This window comes from Calonectris borealis, chromosome 2, assembly GCF_964195595.1.
Source record: "Calonectris borealis chromosome 2, bCalBor7.hap1.2, whole genome shotgun sequence".
Lineage (NCBI taxonomy): Eukaryota > Metazoa > Chordata > Aves > Procellariiformes > Procellariidae > Calonectris > Calonectris borealis.
The window spans coordinates 16557339-16579298 of NC_134313.1; the positions used below are offsets into that span (position 1 = coordinate 16557339).

The 21960-nt window shown below is 37.0% G+C and overlaps 1 protein-coding gene across 2 annotated transcripts in view; it reads left to right on the forward strand.

Moving 5' to 3' along the window:
• EIF3H (eukaryotic translation initiation factor 3 subunit H) overlaps positions 1-21960 on the forward strand; it is a 91308-nt gene that overhangs the window by 20589 nt on the left and 48759 nt on the right. For both annotated transcript variants that reach the window (XM_075141256.1, XM_075141257.1), the window contains exon 2: positions 2464-2620. In XM_075141256.1, the coding sequence (XP_074997357.1) occupies positions 2464-2620 (157 nt within the window). The remainder of the gene's footprint in view (positions 1-2463; positions 2621-21960) is intronic.

Consider the following 21960-nt stretch of genomic DNA (forward strand, 5'->3'; position numbering starts at 1 on the left):
TAAAGACTTGTGTCTTATGCGCTAAATAAAACTCTCCAGAACAAAGAACAAAATGAAAACAAGAATCATGTGTCATTGGATGCATTTCTCAGACTTGTTCATTTGTCTTTTTATAAATGATTTCGGTAGCTAATGTATTTTCCAGTGCAGTCATAAACCTGAACTTCTGCAGCTCGCTAACGGGTGTGAAATTTAGAGTAGCGAGTTCATGACCTTCTCTGCTACCTTTCTCAAACTCTGTTAAAAAACAAACTTGCAGGTGGGCCTAAATTGGGGTCTGTATCTCCCTGGATAATATCTGCTGTGTTCTTCAGGCTGGAGATTGAAAACTGCAGACCTGTGCATGTTTTTACTTCATTGTGTATTGGGGTATTTGGTTAGCATTTAAGAGTTTTGAACTCCTACTTTTATCTCCCTGAAAAATCATCGATACTTGCTCTTTTGATTTGCAGCTGCTTTCCGTGAGCAATTATCATCAGAAATGCTGTGATAAAATTGGCATCGTATCACAAATGCTCCTGGAACAGAATCAACAGGAAAACAGGATTCATAGTAACAGGGACAGTCAGCGTGCATAGAAAACTCAAGAGCAAATGAGGAGAAAAATACTGGAAAAGGTGAAGCTTAGAAGACACTAATGATGTTGAGAATAGTTACGCAGTAGGCAGGGAGCACGCTGTGCTGTAATCTGTCCAGTTAGTTATGGATTCCTTGACTGTAGAAGGCAGAACTTATGGCAAATATATGATAAACCTTAACTTCACATTAAAGTTGAAAATTATTTATATGCTGGCTCTGTGGTAGAAGGCATCCATCTTCTACATCGAGGTGATCTCAAATTTGTGTTTGCTGAACTGCTTTCAGCATTGTTAAATTCTGCTTCACTGCCCACTGATCTTAATTTCCTTACTGTTTTCCCATAAAATGAGATTTATAAAGCCGAAGTATCTCTCTATCTCTCTGCTCTGTAGACCTCTGTTAACAAATTGGATAAAAGGTATGGCTTCAAAGGACTTGAGGGACAGATGTGAATGTGTATTGGAGTGATACAGTGTTCCCTACCTGTGACTGAGAAGCTTCAGTGCGAGTCTATCTGGATGCAAGAAAAAGCAGAAGTGAGTGGTATTGTGAATAAACAAAGAATCAGTGGGTGTTAGTCCTGTTCAATACTTATATCCAACTTAGTTGGAAAAAGGTATTCATTTTCCATTCTCTTTCTACCTCACAAGCAGGCTGTATATGAAGCTCTTGTTTTCCCATTTTACCCTAAGAAGGCAATGTGTTTGTAAGGAATTTCTTTTCTAGTTACCTTTTTCTTCCATTTAACCTATGTTGTGCCACTTTAATTCATTAATGGTGTTTTTAAAATTGTGACATAAAGTTCTGCTAAACAGCCAAGAAGAAAGCTAGGGACTAATATATGTTCCTGATGTGTAAATATGAGCTTAACTTTTTGGTTTTTTTCCCCCATAGAATGTTCACTAAATACCAGTATTTGTACAAAATCTGTTCTTGGGGTGGTTGAGCTGAAATACATTACACTAGTCTGTTTGCCAACAGACATTAAAGTAGTAGTGCTTTAACGACAACATAGTCATCAAACATTTTCTGGTGCATTTTGCTTGGATGGATTAGGATTTAGTGAAATAAAATCCACTTGTGCTGGACAAAGTATAAATTCTTTCAAGTCTGTGATTGTGGTTGGTTTCTTATCTTGTTCTGGTTCTTGTTCTTAAGTATAAAATTTTACTTAAGTGTAAAGTGTTTCTGGCAAATGACTGACTATTTTTGAGTGTTTTTGCTCGTACTGTTCCAATTTACAGTATCATCTCATGAGAATTTTTCATTGTGGAGTTCAGATTTAGGGAAGGAAGTGAGAATTATTAAAAATATGATGAGTAATTTGTGCTCTTTTTTTTCTTTCTTTTATCATTCATTATTCTTAAATATCCTATGACACATAATTTACAAAATATAAATTACATTATCATCTGAAGTAAAACTGCAATGAGATGTAATTTTGAAGGTTAATGCAACTGAAATTTGATGCATTTTGTGCCTTTTAAAAATTTCCTACCAGTTTCTGCATAGTTACTTTCATAGTTTCTTGTGCAGTGTTTCTCTCAGGAGGGAGCTTATGCCTCTACAAGATAGCTTTTAACAGTTACAGCAACAAGGTAAAGTAAAAAAGATCAATATTTCATTTTAGAAGGGTGTTTCAGAAAACTGGTTTAGAACTGCGTTTTGACCGTTCATTTAATGGTCTTTTTTTATTCTCCTGTAATATTAGGATGGCCTCCAGTTCTTCAACCTGTATTAGAATTGCTGGTGTTTAAGCTAGTAGCTCGCTTGGTTTGCAGCTCTAATTTATGCCACACTTCAACAATTTAAAAATTCCAAATATATAGTTTGAGGACAAAAAAAACCATTGCATAATACGATTTTCACGTCTTTGTGTTCTAGGTTGTGTTAAAGATCATTAAACATTACCAAGAAGAAGGACAGGGGAATGAAGTGGTCCAGGGAGTGCTGCTGGGTCTTGTGGTGGATGACAGACTTGAGATCACAAACTGCTTCCCTTTCCCTCAGCATACAGAAGATGATGCAGACTTCGATGAAGGTAATGGTTACAGTTCTGCAAAACTAAAAAACTCCATTTAAAAAAAAAAAAATCCATATGTGCAAAAAAGGATTTCCCCCCGACCCCACAGTGACCAGAAGCTTGTATGTGATCAGAGAGTGTTTTTATTTGACTTGAGATATCAATCAGTGCCATTCTGCATATCCAACTGAAATCTTGTCTATGTAAGGAAAGTTTTAGGGATAAATACTGTATTATATGGACACACTTATTTTAGAGTAAGGCTGTCCACACAGGAAGTTACATAAGTTTCCAATCTGTAATTGATACAGACTTTAAAGCTTTTTATGAAAATGGCTGTGTGTGTATTATGTGTATGTATATGTACATGTACATATGTATGTTGTCAGGCGTATAGATTGCCTCTCTGTAGATTTGTTTGTATATGTTAAGTACTCATTGAAAGCCTGGAGAGCAGAGCTTTGTAAGTTTAAGAGGCACTGGTTAACTTGAAATCTGGGTGATATTTTTACTTCTCCAAGTGAGCTAGAAGTAGCATCAGTGCTACTATCTGTCTGTCTTGGTGTTTCCTTGCTGATCCTAGTAATGTTTTGTTATTTCCACTGTAAGTCAGTATAATTGGCTTGACACAGAATGGTATAAAATTTATAAAGTAAAGTCAAAAGGCTTAGAATTCTAATCTTGGTAATATATATATGTGTGTGTGTTTAATGATACTAGTAGAAACGCTTTCTTTGTTAGGACTTAAAAAGAGACAGTTTAACTTCAAGAGTAACTAAAGAGGCAATATAGTCAAAGTAGTTGCGCTTGGAAGCTTGATTCTATCTAATTTTGACAATTCAGTATGAGCGACGTTACTTAAAGTATAAACTGCTTTTTTTTGCTTATAACGAGGTTAGTTATTAAATTAATGTTTTATCTTATTGTAAAAGAATCTTAGACTCTGCCTTTAAAACAGAGATAATTTTAAGAAATCTTTGTAACTTGGTAAGGTTTCTTAGCTGTTTATTGCTTCTATTGTGGGATTATACAATTTGCTATATTAAAAAAAAAAAGCAAAACACCAGGGAATCTTAATTGTCCTCTGCTTGAGTCAGAACTGTATTTTATTAAAGCCTAAAAGATGTTTTAAAGATTCCTTCTCTTCTGGAGCTCTTCAAAGGATTGGAATAATCTAATTTTTAATTTGCACCCATGCTTAAGTTTTTCCTGTAGAAAATGGCTGAATTGTTTCCATGTAGCTGATAGGCAAGCAAGGAGTGAAATAAATTTCTTGGTTTCCGAGATGGATTCCTCTCACCATATGATGGCTACCATGCTGAAGCTGTAAGCCTGTGATCTTTTATGCAAGGTTCAACTGTTTCTGCTTGGGAGAAATTTTATTCCAAGAAAGTGACTTGTTACCAGTCTTTCTTTTTCCCTTGTCAGCAAGTAGGCAATAATCCTGGCATTAAGTTGCAAAAGGCAATGCTTGTAGAGCTTCCCTCACGTGGATATCTTAGCTTGTCAACCTTCTGTTCCCTTGCTGCAGGCACAGAAAGAAGAGCAAACTCTCGCCAGAGTGGAAAGTGAACCTGTCACAGTGATGCTGATGCATGCCTCTAGCAGTGATAGGGAATTTGCAGCCAGGTCAGGGGAGCTTGGCGGTGCTGAATCATAGAATCATTTAGGTTGGAAAAGACCTTTAAGATCAAGTCCAACCGTTAACCTAACACTGCCAAGTCCACCACTGAACCATGTCCTTAAGAACCACATCTACACGTCTTTTCAATACCTCCAGGGTTCGTGACTCAACCACTTCCCTGGGCAGCCTGTTCCAAGGCTTGACAACACTTTCGGTGAAGAAATTTTTCCTAATATCCAATCTAAACCTCCCTTGGTGCAACTTGAGGCCATTTCTTCTTGTCCTATCGCTTGTTACTTGGGAGAAAAGACCGACCCCCACCTTGCTACAACCTCCTTCTAGGTAATTGAACCCTATATACCAACCTCAAGAGCCATTTTGTATTGGTTTTCATCTTCCCTAGCCTTTACTGTATGGGTCACAGAGTGGTTCTCTCTGTATTCTTCTCAGTGAAATACAGGTAAATAAACCGAACCATTCAGGAAATGCACAGTGCTCATGTTCATTCTGCATTCCCTTTACTCAGGGCCTGTTCAGCCCTTTGACCTATGTGGTAGAGGCTAGGAAAGATGAAAACCCAAACAAAATGGGTCTTGAGGTTGCCAGCTGAGCATTAGGTACCTTTTTAGGCTCTATATAGAGTTGTCTTCTATCTTGCCAATGTGAAAAACAATAATGTTTCATAAATACTTCTTGTTTGTTTTCCCTGGAGCTGTGTTCCATATGCAAGCATCCTGCCAGATTTTCAAGAGATTCTTTTTTCTTCTAGATACAGATACTCCAGCAGAGAAATCTATTGTTATATGCCAGAACCTTAAAATTCAGGATGCTAAAAACCAAACCAAACAAGGCACCTCCCTCCCCCTAAGACTTGTATGTTACATCAGTATCACAACTGGCTTTTTATATTTGTACAAATTCAGGCCCAGAAATAGGGAAGGAAAGAATAAGGGTCTTGGCACTTCAGTGCCTCCATCACCCAGAATGATATTTAACGTTGTTCTCTTTGGTCAGAATAATGTTGTATTGTCTTTTCTTCTTGCTTAGTATATATGGGGGTTTTTTTAAATTTTTTTTTTTTTTTCCCCTTGTCTAAGCTTCTGGAATGGGAACAATCCTATTGAGATTCCAAGTTTCTGGGTCTGGAGAAAGCATTTCTTAGCAGACTTTGGTCTTGTGTTAATGCAGGGACTGTTGCACCGGCTGAAGGGCCACACTACCCCAGCTGCCCTTCTTCTGAGGGGAGGAAACGGGGAGCAACCATGGTGCGGTTATCTGTTGGCAAACTCCTAGTCTGCTGTGCTGGGAATTGAATGAATACACACAAAAAATAATTTCTTCTATATAATTTTGCAGGAGCTCTAGGAACAGGTCACTTGAAAAAGACTCATTTTCCTTGTCGTCTCGAGGTAATCGTTGTTGAGCTTACGTACAGGAGGGTGATATTTGAGTAAATAAACTATTGGATAATTGGCAAGAGACATTTAAGCTAATGTTTTCCTTTTTTAAACCGAACAAATCTAATAAAAAACACATTTTTGAGGGTGCTAAGAAAATATCCTTAATTTGAACTTGAAATAGGTATGCATGACATTTAAGAATCAATTTGATAAAGATGTATTTGTAACTTGTTAGCAACAACCATTTCTTCAGATATGCTTAGATATGCTTTTGTTATGGTGCCATTTTGTCTGTTGCTGCTAATGCCTGAGCTAATACTGTTTTGACTATTTGCTGCAACAGAATTCCTTCCAAAATGAAATTTTTGATTTAAAAAAAAACCCAAACTTGTTCTTTCAGTGCAAGAACATTTTTTAGTGCAGTTTGAATTGGACTATTTCTAGAAACTACAGAAAAAATGAGAGGTTTTTTTAGCTTCAAGTAATTCTTACTATAAATCTGGGAGGATTGTCTGCCATTTAAGAATCCACAGGTGTTTTTCATCTTGGAAAGTTTCTCCTGCAGTGTCATCTTCCTACGATTATTTTTACAAAGTGTAATTTTTTTGTAAGATTTTCCTGTCAGGGAAGTCTTAAACACCTAGGTTGGCCTGCTGCAGCACAAGATTTTTGGAGGGGGCGGGAGGGTTCAACCCAGCTCTGTGTTAGAAATCTGTAGGTGAAGTTTAGTTGATGATGTGTGAGCTAATGGAGGAAAATTGCAGAACAGGGCTATGTTGTTGAGTCTTCAGCAAAAGATGCTTCAGCACGAATGTTTGATATTTTGGGGCTGTACTCTGGACTCTTTGGGCAGGCATTTACTTTTCAGATAACTGTGTTTCCTTATTACTAGTGCACTTAAATCCTCATAGGTATTGAATTTATTTCTCACAACACAAATCTTAAAATTAAAGGAGATACTTTCAGTTATCTACACGTACAAGCCCTATTCCTGTGCCCCCCCGCCCCGCCCCATCCTCCACCCGGTAGGTTCAACTCTTGTTTAGGGAAAGTTGGATTTCTGCTGTAAGGATTTTTGGCTTAGGCACTTCTGTGAAATGATGCAGTATCCCAGCTTGTCTTTGTGAGGGTTGTTTTCTGAGAATTACTTTCACTTTAGGGCACTTCCAAGCTTTTGTCTGACATAGTTTTGCTTTCTTTCAGTTAAGGTTTACAAAAAAGGTGTAATGCATGAGGTGTATTTTCTTCCTAAGAAATAAATGTATTATTCTTGACTGTAATTGTGCCTCTAAAGCGACACGTTAAGTTCAATCCTTTGCACTTCATTGTTTTTATCTTCAGTGCTATTCATTGAGTAGGTGTTCTCCCTGTTTAAAGGAAATTTAAATTCCTTTCATGGAAAGCAACAGTTAAAAATATAGTATACATCTTGTAATTCATTATAGATCTTGTGAGACCTTATTTTGATAAGGCATTTTGAAACAGATTTTATTTCAACCTGATATATTTTAGTACATTACTTTCAAATCTGAGATAATAAATTAAGTGCTGTGGTAATTATGCCAACAGAAACTTTGAGGCAGTTATATAATTATACATCAAAATAAGTTCTAGAAGGTTGTAACCTTTTCTTCTTTATAACTATGCAGAGTTTTCATTAGATTCTCTCTGAAAGGCTTCAGATGAAAAGGTGATACCGCCTTCTCCTTCCCCCCGGCCCCCTGACATGATTTTTACTTTCTTACCTGAGAAGGTTAATTTTGTTTTTCAATTTTCAGGTTAGAAGTATCTAGATGATTAAAGATTCTAATACCTGTATTTTTCTGTGCTGAAGGTTGTTATTTAGTTGTATCATCAGTCAGGAACAATTAGAAATAACATAGTGCAACATTTCCACAAACACACTCACATTTTCTTTTTTTGTGGCTTTTATTTAGCCTCAAATGAATGCAGTTGCATATGGAGAAACATGTCCTAGCTCCTATGTAGTACTTTTGCAGGGTTTTAATTGGCCCGGGGTAGCAGCAGTTCGTACTGCTGAGCCTTACCTCCAGTGTTGCCAGTACATGGCATATTGCGATATGTGATCCTTGCAGAAGCAGAGGCTTCAGGTACCTAAAAGGAACATGCTTAGAAAAGTTAATTTAAGATAAAGCAATGAACTGAATGTGTGCTTTTGAACTGTTGCCTGCTGCAGTGAGAATGAAGTGAATGTTGGCTGTGTTAAGGCCCTTCTTGTTTTTTTGAAGGACTCGTTCCTGAGGTTGCATTTCTTGTAGTGAAGCCTGTGGTCTTCTACACCGGTTTGACGTTATAGGGGCTTCAAGGTCAAAGTCACATGAATTCATACGCTTTCCAGCATAGTGTGTCTCAGTGCATAGGTGTGGTGGTGTTGGGTGGACTGTTTCGGCTTTTTAGAAAGCATCTTAATAAAAAAGGCTACTGTCTTCTAGAGTTGTATTTTTTTTCTTTTATTAAGTTAATAGAGTAGCTTCACAAACAGCCTTTTGAGTACAACTGGAGAGGTAGTATGAACCCCTAAGGCGCTTGAAACCTCTGTATGGTCAAACCAGAATCTCCCAGGCAGTACCTGTATACTTACAGGGGCCAAATGAACTATGTAAAGGTTGATTTCTTTTGCTAGTATTGCTATAGAAGTCCTGATGTCATTAAATCACAGCCCCTAGCTGTGTTGATTCATCTCCTTTCTGTAGAGGCGTCTGCCAAGGCTAAATTTTGTCAGTTTTTCTTGTGAAAGCGACTTCCAGTTATTCCCATTTTAAATCTGCTAGTATTATAACTCAAAGGTTTATCATTGTAGGCATATCTTTTTTATTTCTCTTGTATTGTTGTGGGGCAGAACTTGAGCATGCTGTAACTGTGTTTTGAATAGGCAGATGCAATTTTAGCTGACAAATTTTTTTCTGTTTTTTTTTTGTTTAGGTTTATTCTCTTTAGGTGTAACGGTTGGCAAAAATAGAGAAGGTCATGTGTATTGTCTTTTATTGTAAGAAAATGGAATGTTTATGAAATGCAGAAATCCAGTTATATGAAATGTAAGCTTTATTTCACTAAGGACAAGAACAGATGACCCAAAAGCTTCTAAATCACAGCCTTGGTTCTGGCTCCAGTTGCGGTCCATTTATCTGAATTCCTCAACTGTGTTTTTCATAAGTTCCTGTAGTAGTTTAGGAAGAAAGCTATACTGTGTAAATCTTGACTTCTCAATTACTAAGTGCTGGCAAAAGCCCATCAGGTTTGTGCGTGCATTTATGAGTTTCACTTTGTGCTCTATGTAAAAAGAATATTGAATTGTAAGTTGTTTTTTTTTCTTTATTATTTGGGTGTAAAGAATTCATGAAATAGTCTGTAGGCTTGGTAAGGATTAATTTATATAAGGAATTCAGATGATTATGATAGAGGGCGGCTGGTCACTTGATAAACACGCAAAACAGTCTTGTCTAGTCTTCCATGTTTTGGGTTCTTTTCTGGGTTGCCAGAACTGATATTGGAATATACTGAGTGACAGAGAGGTTGATTATTAGGTGTGCTTAATTGTCACGTAATAAGGTGTCTCACATAACCAAGGTTCTTTAATAAAGTTGCTAATCACACCCGAGTTATTTTGTACTTTACCTGTCACTGGTGCGAGTTCTTGATTTGTTTCCTAAAACGAAGCTAATATTGACGCTGTTGACATAATTGTAATCGTTCAGTGGAGTAGTAGGCATGCAGCATGTTAAATGTTTTGCATAAGTTTTCATAAGCGCAGACTTATGTCTACTGGAGGTTTTTGTCTTTATTGGACAAAGAAGAAGAAATTCGGATAAAAGGCTACTTTTCACGGTACAGTCTAAAGTGCCCTGTATGTGCGGCTGAGTGGACTTGTCTATATCAGATAGAGCAACGTACCCCAAGGTACATTTTTGTAATATAAAGTCCTAAGAAGTCGTCCTTTTAATTATCTTAAATACAGCAGAGGAACGTGAAGAGTACGTGCATGTATCCTCATCTCGGTTTTAAAGCTCCTTTAAATCGGGCTGTGGGCTGAGAGCAGGGTGGCAGCCGGCGGTCCTGGTGGAGCCCCCGTTAGAGGGCACTCGCACCCAGCGCACGAGCCTCCCGGCTGGGCTGTTCCTCAGCCAGGAGACCTGGGGCTTGCAGACAGGAGAGGGATAAAAATTATTTTCCTCTGATAAGGTTCATATGATTTTTGATACAAATGTATTCCGAAAATATGTTACAAAGTGCATTGAATTGAATACAGCTCTACTGACTCAATGTTTTTTCATTTCTTAAATCAGCCTAAATATGCTGCATGTTCCAAGGAACTATACAGATTGGTAGAATTTGATTCAGAGACGTTTGTGTGTGTACATGTATCCTAAAAGCAGAACAGGAGCTTTCCTGTTTTGCAGGTTCTCTTCTTCACTTCCCAGTTCTACCATGTGTAATTAAGAAAGGAAATAGCACTTGTGATGGATCTTCTTAGACAGCTTATTTAAGTAGGTTTACACTGCTAGACTTAAAAACTGCATATAAAGTATTCCTTTTCTGATAGTATGGCATGAAATGCCTGAAATGCTTTGTTTATTGCATTTCTGGATTTTCAAGTTGATTTTTACTGTAGAGGCAATGCTTTAAAGTGGTAGGTAAATCCTTTTGTTCAACGTCTAATTTTGAATCAAAAAAGAGAAATCATTTTGCTCTTTAAAGCACCAGGCATATTAAAGTTTTATTTAAATCCAGTTCCATTAAGATTTTGCTGCAAAAGAAGTTAGTGTAATTTGCTTTTAAACACAGAAATGCTGTACTATCTTTTATCTCTTTCTTTAAGAAAACATATTCCATGGCATTTTTCCTTGAGTAATTTTAAACATAAAAACCTTGTGGTTTCCTGAATTCTGAAAAATTCAGTCATAGTTTGTTTGATTTTTTTTTAAATAATCCACGATTGCAACGGCTATTAACATAGCTAATAAAGTTTCATGGTGAACTTTACTGAAAATTATGCTTAAGAATAATCATTTAGTAATCTTAAAAAGGAAGTTAGAGAAGCATCTATTTTAAGTGATAGGTAGTTTGCTGTATGTAACTCTCTTTCAGCAGCATTAGAACGAGCTGGAAGACTGTATCCAGCTCAGTTTTGCATTCAACCATTTCACTATATGCAAGTTTTGAACTTGAAGCCAGGAGATTTTTACTCCGTAGTTTGTGTTCTATCTTAAGTGTATTCTTTACTTATAATCATGATATATGATAATTTAGTTTGCTATATGGATATTTCATATGGTTTTGTAACACTTGCAGAAAGTCATTAATTTTTATGTAATCAGCAATATGAAAGTCCAATTTCTTTTTTTATTTTCTGCAATTTAGGTAAAATATCACAAATTAGCTATTCTGAATTTGATTTTTCTTGCTAATATAATCAACTCAACTCTGACTAAAGACATTAAAAGTGCAGAGAAGAGGATAACTAATTGAATAATAAAAGTATATTCAGGTGTTTAATATCTGTTCTTTGATTTCAGCTATCAATTTCTGAATTTTATGCCTATCTTATAGTTTGTGATAGTGATTTGAAAACATTAAGCCTTATGCTTACTGTTTCTTAGGGGAGAGGAAATGTACAGGTTATTTACCTGAGTACTCAAAAGTTTTTAAAAATAATTTTTGATGAGTTACAAAGAATCTAAAGATTGTTTGTTTTTTTTACAAATTCATTTAATGTATTATTTGTTCAGTTTTGGCAATATGCAAGAACTCTGAAATATGAAAATACTTTATATTCCTCCACACTTTAAATCACACAGATGCAAATGACCTTGTGTTTATATTTTATCATTAACTTGTGGAAATATTATGGTAAGCAATATCTAATGTGCTAGTTCCTATCAAAAGCAGAGACTCTCAAGTAATTCTTATAGCTGTTCTGCTACAGATTAGTTTATGAAACAATATTGCTGTCAACATATGGCAAAGGTGAAACTTGTTGGCTTTTTTTCCTCCCCGATGTACTCTATCATTTACTGAGCATTTGAATTTTGCTGTACTGCAATTCGGGAAAAAAGTCTGGATAGAACCATTTGTATTTTAAGGAAACAGAGTTTTTTTCAAGCAATTGCTAGAACATATAATAGACACCCTGGTAGATCCTGTATTCATCTTACCCAGCTGAGGTAGGTACTTCTTGGGTGCCTAAAAGTAGAAAAGTAGTAGCTTTAGGCTACCTCCGTGTCTGGAGGAAGTAAAGCTTTATCCAGAAGGAAACCCAGACCATGTAAATACGGTGTTGTCAGTTCTGGTAAAAACTTTCTACTTCTTCATCCTTGATTATGACTCTTCTCTCTTAGACAACATGCTACAGGAGTGGACATTTCCATGGGACTGCGTGGATCATTCTCTCTGTGCTTTTTGCGTGTTTTGTTTTGGTCTGTAGCTTGTCCTTTCTTAAGAGACTGATTGCTTGTGGTCCCTGTGTTCCCCTGTAGCTTTGGCCAGATACTTTGACTCTACGCTCGTTTGTTCTTTTGGTAACACTTCTCCCAGTATGACTGGACCAAGAGGAAGAGAGTGTTCTTTTAACACCTTCTTATTACCTCTTTCCATTACCCCTCCTTTCCTTTTTTGCTAATGTAAGTATTTAGCCATTTCCTATCCCTGAAGAATGCTGCAATAAACTTGAGGGAGCTGAAGAAAAGCATGGCAAAATGAACAAATCCCACGTGCCAGTATTTTATTGAGAGCCAAAATGAAGGAAATGCCTATAGTTCTATTGAACAACAATTCAAATCAATACATCTGGGTAAGAAATAATAGAAACTGATTGAAATAAGAAGTAGTAGTAAATTAAGAAAAATCTTTTTTGTTCTTTTTTCTCACTCCATAATGTTTTATGGATTTCTCAACTGCATAGTCTGGAAAAATTATGTCGCATTATTCTCTTCTAGAAGAAAATTATACATACCCAAGGTGTAGAACACATTAAACCCAAGTCGCACTTTTTTTGTTTATAGTGTTTATATTTATTTTATTTAGAGAAAGACAGAGATGCGTTACTGGCCCAAGGTTCAGTATTGACTATTGAATTGAATACTTGAGGAACAGACTTGAAATCCATTTTGCTAACAGGAAACCTACTGCAGCAGTGATCTTCTTGAAAGGATAAGAAATTGATTCACTTAAAAGATTTTCTAGAGAAATACTAGTATTTGATAGAAAAGAAAAATCCTTAGTAGAGTCTAAGTTTAGATCTATATTTTAGCATTATTCATTTATAATTCATATATGTTGTTAAACCCAGTGATGCAGTCAAAAATATATGGAGAAATCTTGCATTTTGCTGTAGTGTGCTGAGCCAGTGTACAGAATCTTAATAATAGCAAAATTTAAGGAAATAAAAACTTCTTTAAAGATCTACTGAAAATGAGCTGGGTGTGCATAGCTGCACATGTAATAGTGTATAGTAGCTTAAATTTATATAATTTCTTATCGACTGTATCTCCAAAATTTATTTATTGCAGATAAGGTTGTTCTCACCCGTCTAACTTCAAGACATTTACTATATTTTAGTTTGTGGTGTGTTGATCGAGAAGTTGCTGTAGTATGCAGCTTGTCTTTTGTTTCACTGTTGCTGAATATAGTTTGATTTCTTTTATTGGATTACATGCTTCAGTTCAGCATAAATTCATGCAGTAGAAAAATACACATTAAAATAGATTGTTTACTCTTCAGTAAAATGCTCATTCGTTTTTGTAGGTTTAGTGTGATAAATCCTGGGTGCATGTATTTATAGCCAACATGCAGCATTGTGGAGTTTTAGTCAATAATAGAAATGGAAAGATTTCTTAAAACTTTTTCAGAAAACAAGACAGGCATGTTCTTTGTGCGATATATTTAGGTCATAAGGGACATCTGCTAAGGATAATTTTTTAACACTTGCTAACAATTCTAATATAATATGGCCTATTCATCAGTCATATTGTTCCTGACTTGGCTAGTGTGGATTTTAGTGATTCCCGATGTGCATTCAGACTCTCCTAATTGCTAGTTTCTTGCTGTTCTATCTTATTGTTTTGTAGGACAATGCATAAGCGGGCACAGAATAATCAAAATGGTTTCCCTGGCCATATTAGGCACCTAACAGAGATATATATGCTGTGCAATGTGTGCATGTTTTTGCAAGTGGAAGTATCGTTGAAACAAAATAAATCTTAACGGGGAAATAATTCAACAAGATTTGAACATGCTATTCAATATGTGTGCGTGAATATAGATATTAAAAATATGTATTTATATTTATACATGTGTGTATATATATTTTTATATATATAAAAACCTAATCTGTACGGTATATCTTGGAGCTTTTATAGCATGCATTTATGCAGCAGAGAAATTAGAGGGGTAAGTTAAGGAGGCATTACAGACACTGAACGTCAGGATTTTAGAGCTCTCGGTAAACTGTTATATAGTGCCAGTTTTGTGCCTTTGGTTTAGAAAGAAAAGCTGGTTCAGAGATATTTGCAGTATAACTGAGATCTAATCTTTTATGTTCTCATGGACTCAGAATTTCACTTAGCTGGTTTGACTGCTGAAGAGGTGCATGTAATGTTCCTCGAACTGGCACGTGTGAGGCAGATAGTAAGCTGGGCAACGCTAGGCTTCACTGTTTGAGGGGGGAGAGAGGTTATGGTGGGTTTTAGGTTTTGGTATTGGTGAAACAGGAAAAGGGACCAGCTGAAGTCTGGCAAAATTACTGAAAGGGGTATTTGCAATTTGACTTCCACGTGTTGATGGAAATAGATTCCCCTCTGGCCCCCCAGCATGTTCAGTTTTTTGGGTGTGGGGTGGGTTTTTTTTTTGTCTGTGTTTTTTTTGTTGTTTGTTTTTTTTTGCAGTTTGTATTGCTCCATACTGTGTTCTTATCTACCAATAGAGTAATAGCTGTTTAATGCTTTCGGATAATTGTTCTAATCATTAAGGTTTTTTTTTTAATCCAGTTTGTGCAACTCTGAACTTTCTGTGATAGTGAAAGAAAAAAAAAGGCAGAAATTGCAGCTTTTGCAGCAAGTTGGGGGAAGCTTTCTTTATAGCTTACTCCAGGTGTTGAATCTTGTTTAAACCAAAGTCTTATCCCTCTGATCAATTTTGGGAGGAAACAAAAGAACTTCATTTGCTACATTTGTTACTGTCATTTTTACTCAGTTATCTTAGCCAAGCACAATTGATGATCTTTATAACCCCGCGTAGCTGCAAAACATGAAAATAGTTTTTTTTCTAATTCTTTAAGTGATTTTTAGTTCCGCTCTAACAAAGCGTATTTAGGAAAATTGGTTTGGGCTATTAAAGCAATACCAATGATCAGGAATAAGTCAGCTTGTGGCTGTTAAGTCAGTTGTTGAGTACAGTTGAAAGACCATAGTCTACGCAAATGTTGATTTCATTCAGAGTTTAAATCTGTAGCTCTATGGCTTAATTGAAGAATTTTATCGGACTTCATAGTTGTTCTCCACATTAAATAGTTGAAAATTTGATTCATCTATGCACTGTTGATAAAACAGTTTGGCAAAAGCTTTATGTAAACTGTGTTACTTAAAGTATATTTTATAAATGTACGGTTTAAGCATAGAGCTGCTGATTTTCTGTGGCTGCAGCCTGGAAGAAAAGAATGAGGGAAGACTGTTTGAGAAGGGAATTGAAGATGCTGTTGTAAAGATGCAGTTTGGACACTGGGTGCCACTCCTGGTACACACTGAGGCTCGAAAGCCTTTCTCACGCAGTGGAACAACAAGCACCCTTAAAAATGGAGGTCTTTGTTACTCAGGAAATTCTGAAGGTCTTCGTCCCCTGAGCCAAGTAGTTCTTCTAGTTGAAAAACGTATTCCTGAGTCCTACAAAGAGTAACTAAAGCTACAAGGGCAGGATTTTGGTTTTATTATTTTAATTCTACTGAGGGTGATTTTCTAGACTCGATGTGTTGCTGTCTAGTTATGTCGCTCTCATCATGTACAAGAAAGACAAGGTCGCAGCACCAAGTATTCCGAACTAGACCAAACATGGCAATTCTCCTCAGGAATAGGAAGAATAATTTCAAAACAACAAAAAAATAGGAATGCAATGTCTCCTTGGAAGTTTGGGGTTTTTTTGGTTTTTTTGTCTTTTGTTCATGTGCTTGTTAGAATAGTGCAGTGTCAAAAATCATTGAGTGGTGTGTTACTGGTGGAAGACTAGATGAAAAGACAATTGAGGATCGGTTTGGGATTGATCAACTTGCAGAAACCAGAATTGGAGGCATATAGCAATGGTTTCCAATAGGCACTAAGTGCTGAAGATAAGAGGAATGCCGAAGAGATGGAGTGAGCAGTGGGAGTAAGAAGTGTTTAGATGTAAATTGGAAGAAGGTTAGTGCTCCCATCCTGAAAGCTGTGTAGCTCTCAAATTAGGAAGCGCAACATGATTTATGCTTTACTGTGCTCATGCCCAGAGGCGTCAGCTGGCTCTGGGTGTCCTAAACATTGTACAAACACATACTTAGTCAAACATTTTAGGAACGGCACAGGAGTTTAGGTGTCCAGGTCTTAATGGCTTTCAGTGGAATATTGGCATCTCTACCTGGCTAATTTGGAAACTGAAATTTCAGTTATAACTGAAAGGCAAATGGAATTTTGGAAGGCTAAATGCCATAGCATTTTAAAAATTTTAGACTTCTAAACCTGATTTCCATGCAAAAACTTTATCCACTCTTTTGTTTGAAAAGGAATTGAAGTAGTGGGTCAGAAATTAAAATGTGCTTGGAGCAGGGGGGAAAGCAAGATACCACTTGAACTAATGAATGGCAGGGTGAGGGATGACAGAGTTCATTGTAAAATTCTACTTTGATGCAATGGTGTAGAATTAAAAACAAAAAGTCCCTCCATCCTCAAATGTAGAAATTTGAGTTCTTGGTTTTACTTTTTAAAATAACATTTGAAAACGGGTTGCTGTTATTCACAGTACTCCATTCTGTGATGTTTGACTGAATCTGCCAAGACACTTTTCTTACTATGTTTCAAGTGAAAAATTAATTGATGTATTTGGATGCATAAAGCGCGAAGTTAAAATGAAGAATAAATGTCAATGCATCCTTTTTTTTGTCTACTTGCTGTCAAAGCTTATACTCCTTTTAAAGGTAAAGACTTTCAAAAGTAGTTAAAAATATTGACTGTGTTTTTAATTGAAACTTGCAGGTTAAGGCTCCTAACTTGCCATTACATTTTTTGGACTTTCCAGGACAAACACATTGGCCCACAGAAAACTATGGCAAACATGAGTCATTTGATATCTCCTTTTGGTAAACAGTTAAGCTTTATGTAGATAGTGAATAATACAAAGCCACATTGGTTTCTGTGGTTTTGCCAACTGTGGCAAAAAGCCTGACTCTTAAATAAGTATTTTTTAACTTTTTTTTTTTTAAATTAGACCTTCTTATCAAAGGCACCAGATACAAGAGCAGAGCCAGAAATGAAAGAACTGGCAACAAACCTTCTTTTGTTGTCACCTGGAAATCTATTAAACGGGCCACTTGAAATAATGAGTATGGCATATGACAAGCAGAGCCACCTGGGTTTTATTAGGCTACTTGATGCTTTGATCACGACTTTATTTAAAGAGTTGTCTGTTTATAGTGTCAGTGTTCCTTGTCATCGATTTAGATTTTAATCTGACACAATACAAAGAGGGATTGCAAAAACCAAGACAGTACTCAAATCAGAAATCGGTATGGGAGAGATGCTAGTTCAACTTTCAACCTTGGAGCACCTGTTAAACAAGAGGTGCAATCTGAAAGTAGAGCAGTAGATGATTTACCATGCCATGGAGAGCAATGTTAATAACTCATGCTTGCTGAGCAGACAGAGGAGTTCACATGGAGCGCTGCGCTGCCATCTCGGGTGGAGGGATCAGGGTGGGCATCGATAAGGGTGTGTGTGTGTTGGCATGTTGCAGCTGTGTCCCTTAGGAGCCAGTGTCACGAGTAAGCAGGGCTGCAGCGCCATGTGCACAGCTCTGCATTGCACTGTGAAACAGCTTCGGGTTCCCAGCGCTGCCCTCTGTACGATGCAGACATGCTCCTTATGATTTTCCTTTGCTTTCCCTTCACGCATTTAAGTGGCAGTTTAACATGAAAGAAGGAACACTTAGGTCCATCCTCTAATTCTGCTCATTCTTGCTAATAAATTAATAAAATCTGATCCATCTTAATAACTTGCATATAGGAAGTCTCTGTCTTTATTCTTATTAAAATTTTGATGTGTTCCAAGAAGGGCAGCGAAGCTGGTGAAGGGCCTGGAGCACAAGTCTTATGAGGAGCGGCTGAGGGAACTGGAGTTGTTTAGCCTGGAGAAGAGGAGGCTGAGGGGAGACCTCATCGCGCTCTACAACTACCTGAAAGGAGGTTGTAGTGAGGTGGGGGTCGGTCTCTTCTCCCAAGTGATAGGGCAAGAGGAAATGACCTCAGGTTGCGCCAGGGGAGGTTTAGATTGGATATTGGGAAAAATTTCTTTACTGAAAGGGTTGTCAAGCCTTGGAACAGGCTGTCCAGGGAAGTGGTTGAGTCACCATCCCTGCAGGTATTTAAAAAACATGTAGATGTGGTGCTTAGGGACATGGTTTAGTGGTGGACTTGGCCGTGTTAGGTTAATGGTTGGATTCGATGATCTTAAAGGTCTTTTCCAACCTAAATGATTCTATGATAGAGTTTTGCAGAGATGAAATAAAACCATCACTATATACAAAATGCCTAGGTTGTAACTCTTTGAGGCTTTGCTGGTTGGCGGAGCTAGGAGAACTGCTTGTTTGATGATAGCGTCTGTGTATTTGGTTTGGTCGTGGATACTTAAGCATATTATTCAGCCTCTTAAAATACTACTTTTCTTGCTGAATTTATCAGGTATTCAGCACTGCTGCTGAAAGTAACCTTTTTTCCCTATTTTTTTTTAGTATATAACAGGATAACAGCTGAAGTTTAATAATAAGGGTGACAATAGTTTTCAATTGGGATTTTCTTCATTTCTCTTGTGTGTTTTGGAGTTCTTGAGAGTAGACAGGGTGAAGGGACATTCGATGAAGTTTCCTTTAAGAAGAAGGTTTCTGCAAAGGAACACCACCACTTTTTTTTTTTTCTGTGTCCAAGATGGCTGCAAGAAGCAGCAGTGGGTTTAATTTTTATCAAGGGAAGGTTAGGTGAGTCACGAGTAGAAACACCGTAAGGGCACTGGTACGCTGTGGCAGGTTGAGGGGAAGTCTGGGGAGGTCTCAAAGGATACGTTAGCCAAACGCTGGCTACAAACAGTATGTAATGGGAGGAAACAGCTATCAAATGACTTCTAGCTCTGTCTCTATGATTTTGATATGCTATTTATCCTGAATTTGAAAGAGACTTTTAAATTACCAAAATCTATGCATTTCAACATCTGTAATGTGATCAACTTGTGTGGTAATATTTTCCATACACACATACCCCACCCCCCATATGTGGAAGTTTTCATTTGTGAAGGGATTGATGTGAAGGTGGTTTGATTTCACTGAAAATATTTAGAGTTATGAAATGGAAAACTGGACTTTGTATGAAAACGTCTCAAATGTTGTAGTTCAAGTACCTCACATAAATAGTATAAAGATAATAGTATAAAGGAGGAATAATGTTTTACTTTTCATTATTTGGCGTTTTACTCAATTGTATGTGTTGCAGTTTTTCCGCTTTTGACACAGAGGAAGGTAGTTGATGTGAACATGGTAAGCACAGTGTAATGTCCAAATGCCTTTGAGATCCCGTACGTGATAAAATGAGAACGTGTCATTTGGGGAGGATGGGGGGTTGGGTGGGAAATAGAGCAAATTCTCCCCACTTTTGTTTTTTTTTTTCCCTTGTTTCCAAATTACATTCAAAAGTTAAAGCCGCCTTATATATTTTTTTCCTGTAAAATCTAATTTTTCCTTGATATTTTTTAGGAATTTGAGTGTAAAATTTAAAGTTCATTAAATATATGCAAGCAACTGTTTCATTAATCCATATTTTCTCTTTCAGAACAAATAAAGTTTAATTATTAAGCTAAGTATTTGATTAGTTTTAACGTTGACATTTTTTGCATTCAAAGAAATGCTATGACCTTAGTTAAAGTAGCAGCAGGTCTGTATTTTCAGGTCATATGCATGTAGTGTATATATATCCTTCTTGCTTATTTCACATCTCCTTTCTTCAGAAGTTCTCATCATTGTGTCACTGTCCTTCAACTCGCTTCAAAGCTTAAGCAGACCTCTTCAAACATATGTCCACAGGAGATGCTGGACGGACTTGTGTGGACCTAACTCCTGGAACTCCCGCCAGCTGTGCCGTGCTTCTGCGATTAGCAAGGGCTCCGGCTGGTGTGCAGTTAGTGCTGCCGCCTGGTCCTGAGCGGGCAGGGCTCCTGCTCGCACGGTTTGCCTGAGCAGTTGTTCCAGTGAGATCTGTAGCTGAGCCCTCGCTTGTACGTGCGTGAACTGGAAAGTGCCGTATAAGATGGGGATAGATCTGTGGCTGCCTGTGGTTATCTGGACCCAGACCATGTATTTAAGAGACTTCCAGATATCTTACAGAGTGAGTCTGTTTCTGTCTGGATCAGTTCTCAAATGTGTTACTATGCTTAATGTTAAAAAGATATTGGCCAAATAAAGCAAACGGTAGCGGTCAATTTTTATATTCAAGTGTCAAAGCATAGTATTAATGTACACTCCCAATCCCCATTAACTCTTTTTTTTTAAGTTAGCTAAAATAGTGATACAACTTCCATGATACTCTTAAGTCTTTCTGCCAAATGTGTGTGTTTAAGTAACTACTTAAACTAGTTGGTGAAATGATTTTTTAATTGTAAATTTGGATAAAAATTGCGGTAGTTACTTTTAACAGCACACTTTTGTATAACCTGTTGTTAGGAAACGTGCTGCTGAATTCTGGGCCTTCAGCTCAGGTAGACTTTTTTGTTTTTGTTTCCTAGTAAGGTCTTGCAGATCTTTGGCTCAGATAAAGGCCCATCCCCATTTTTTTGAAAATTACAGGAAACTGTTACAGGAGTAAAGTAATACAACTTCCACTCTCATGAAAGATCACTGTCATACCTTGATAAAAATGAGATCACCTGGCTTTATCAAGAAATGGCTAGAAGTTTTAAGAGAATTTAGACATGGTTGAATAACTAAAGCTTTCATTACAGTTATTTACTAATACTAACTGTATTTTGTCTATAAATCGATTCAAACTCTTCGAAGTTAATAAAAAAACCCATTTTTGTTATGTAGGTATAGAATTAATATATCATGACATGAGCAACATAATTGATCAGGTGTTTTTAAACACTTCAGCAGTCTTTTAATTTAAAAAGTATTAAATACTTCAAGTGCCGTTGGTATTTTTCTTCCCAGAATACTTTTCTTCTCCAGTCAGGACTTCTATAAATGTATAGACGTGCTTCTTTTTGTCTCTGTATAGCAGAAAGGTGTATAGCGCACTGAACATCTATAAAACGCTATTGCTGTTGGCTCTGTGAAAAGGGAAAAATGTTCAAAAGAGACTTGGAAGAAAAGAATGGAAAGGGACCTCGGTTTCAGGCCTGGGGAACTGCAAAGCACTTCTGAGCTGCTGGAAGAAAAAAAAAAAAGGCTTTGTTTATACTAGTAAATCATAACTAGAAGCTATAGTGAATGCAGAACTAAAGTGGATTTAGCCAGTGTTGTGTAACTTTGATCATCATTAAGGTTTGTTTTGCATTTCCTTCGTAGTGTCCCACCAGGCTGTCTTTGAATCGGCTTTGTTGTCATCATGTCATCCACACGTGCAGACTCCGAAACTGCTGTTCTTCCGTCCTATCTGGAACCTTGCAAATGCTGTATTTTCTTTAACTTTCTAAAGTGTTTTGCTTTTTCTTCTGTCTTTTGTATGGAATATCACTTTATGGTAAATTAAGTTTTACTGTCACCTCTTTTCTAAAATCTCTCCCATCTCCCATCCAGATTATGGCATTAGAGTAACAGTTGATTTACAACTACTTTCGTCTCTCTCCTTGATCTTTCTCTTTCCTTCCCCCAGCTTGTCCTGTTAACATAGAGCAGATCTGCCCTTGCTTGCACCGCTGCTCTTTTTCCCCTGCCCTTCCTGCTTTGAAACCTTTTCTCTACTTGATCCTCTGACCTGCAGACCAGGCTGATAAAAGCGTGATCTCTTTGCTGCACCGTCCTTTTTGCTATGTCTGCTGGATCTATATCACCAGTGAATCATGACTGTGAATTTTCCAGTGTTTATGTTACTACATGCTCCAAAG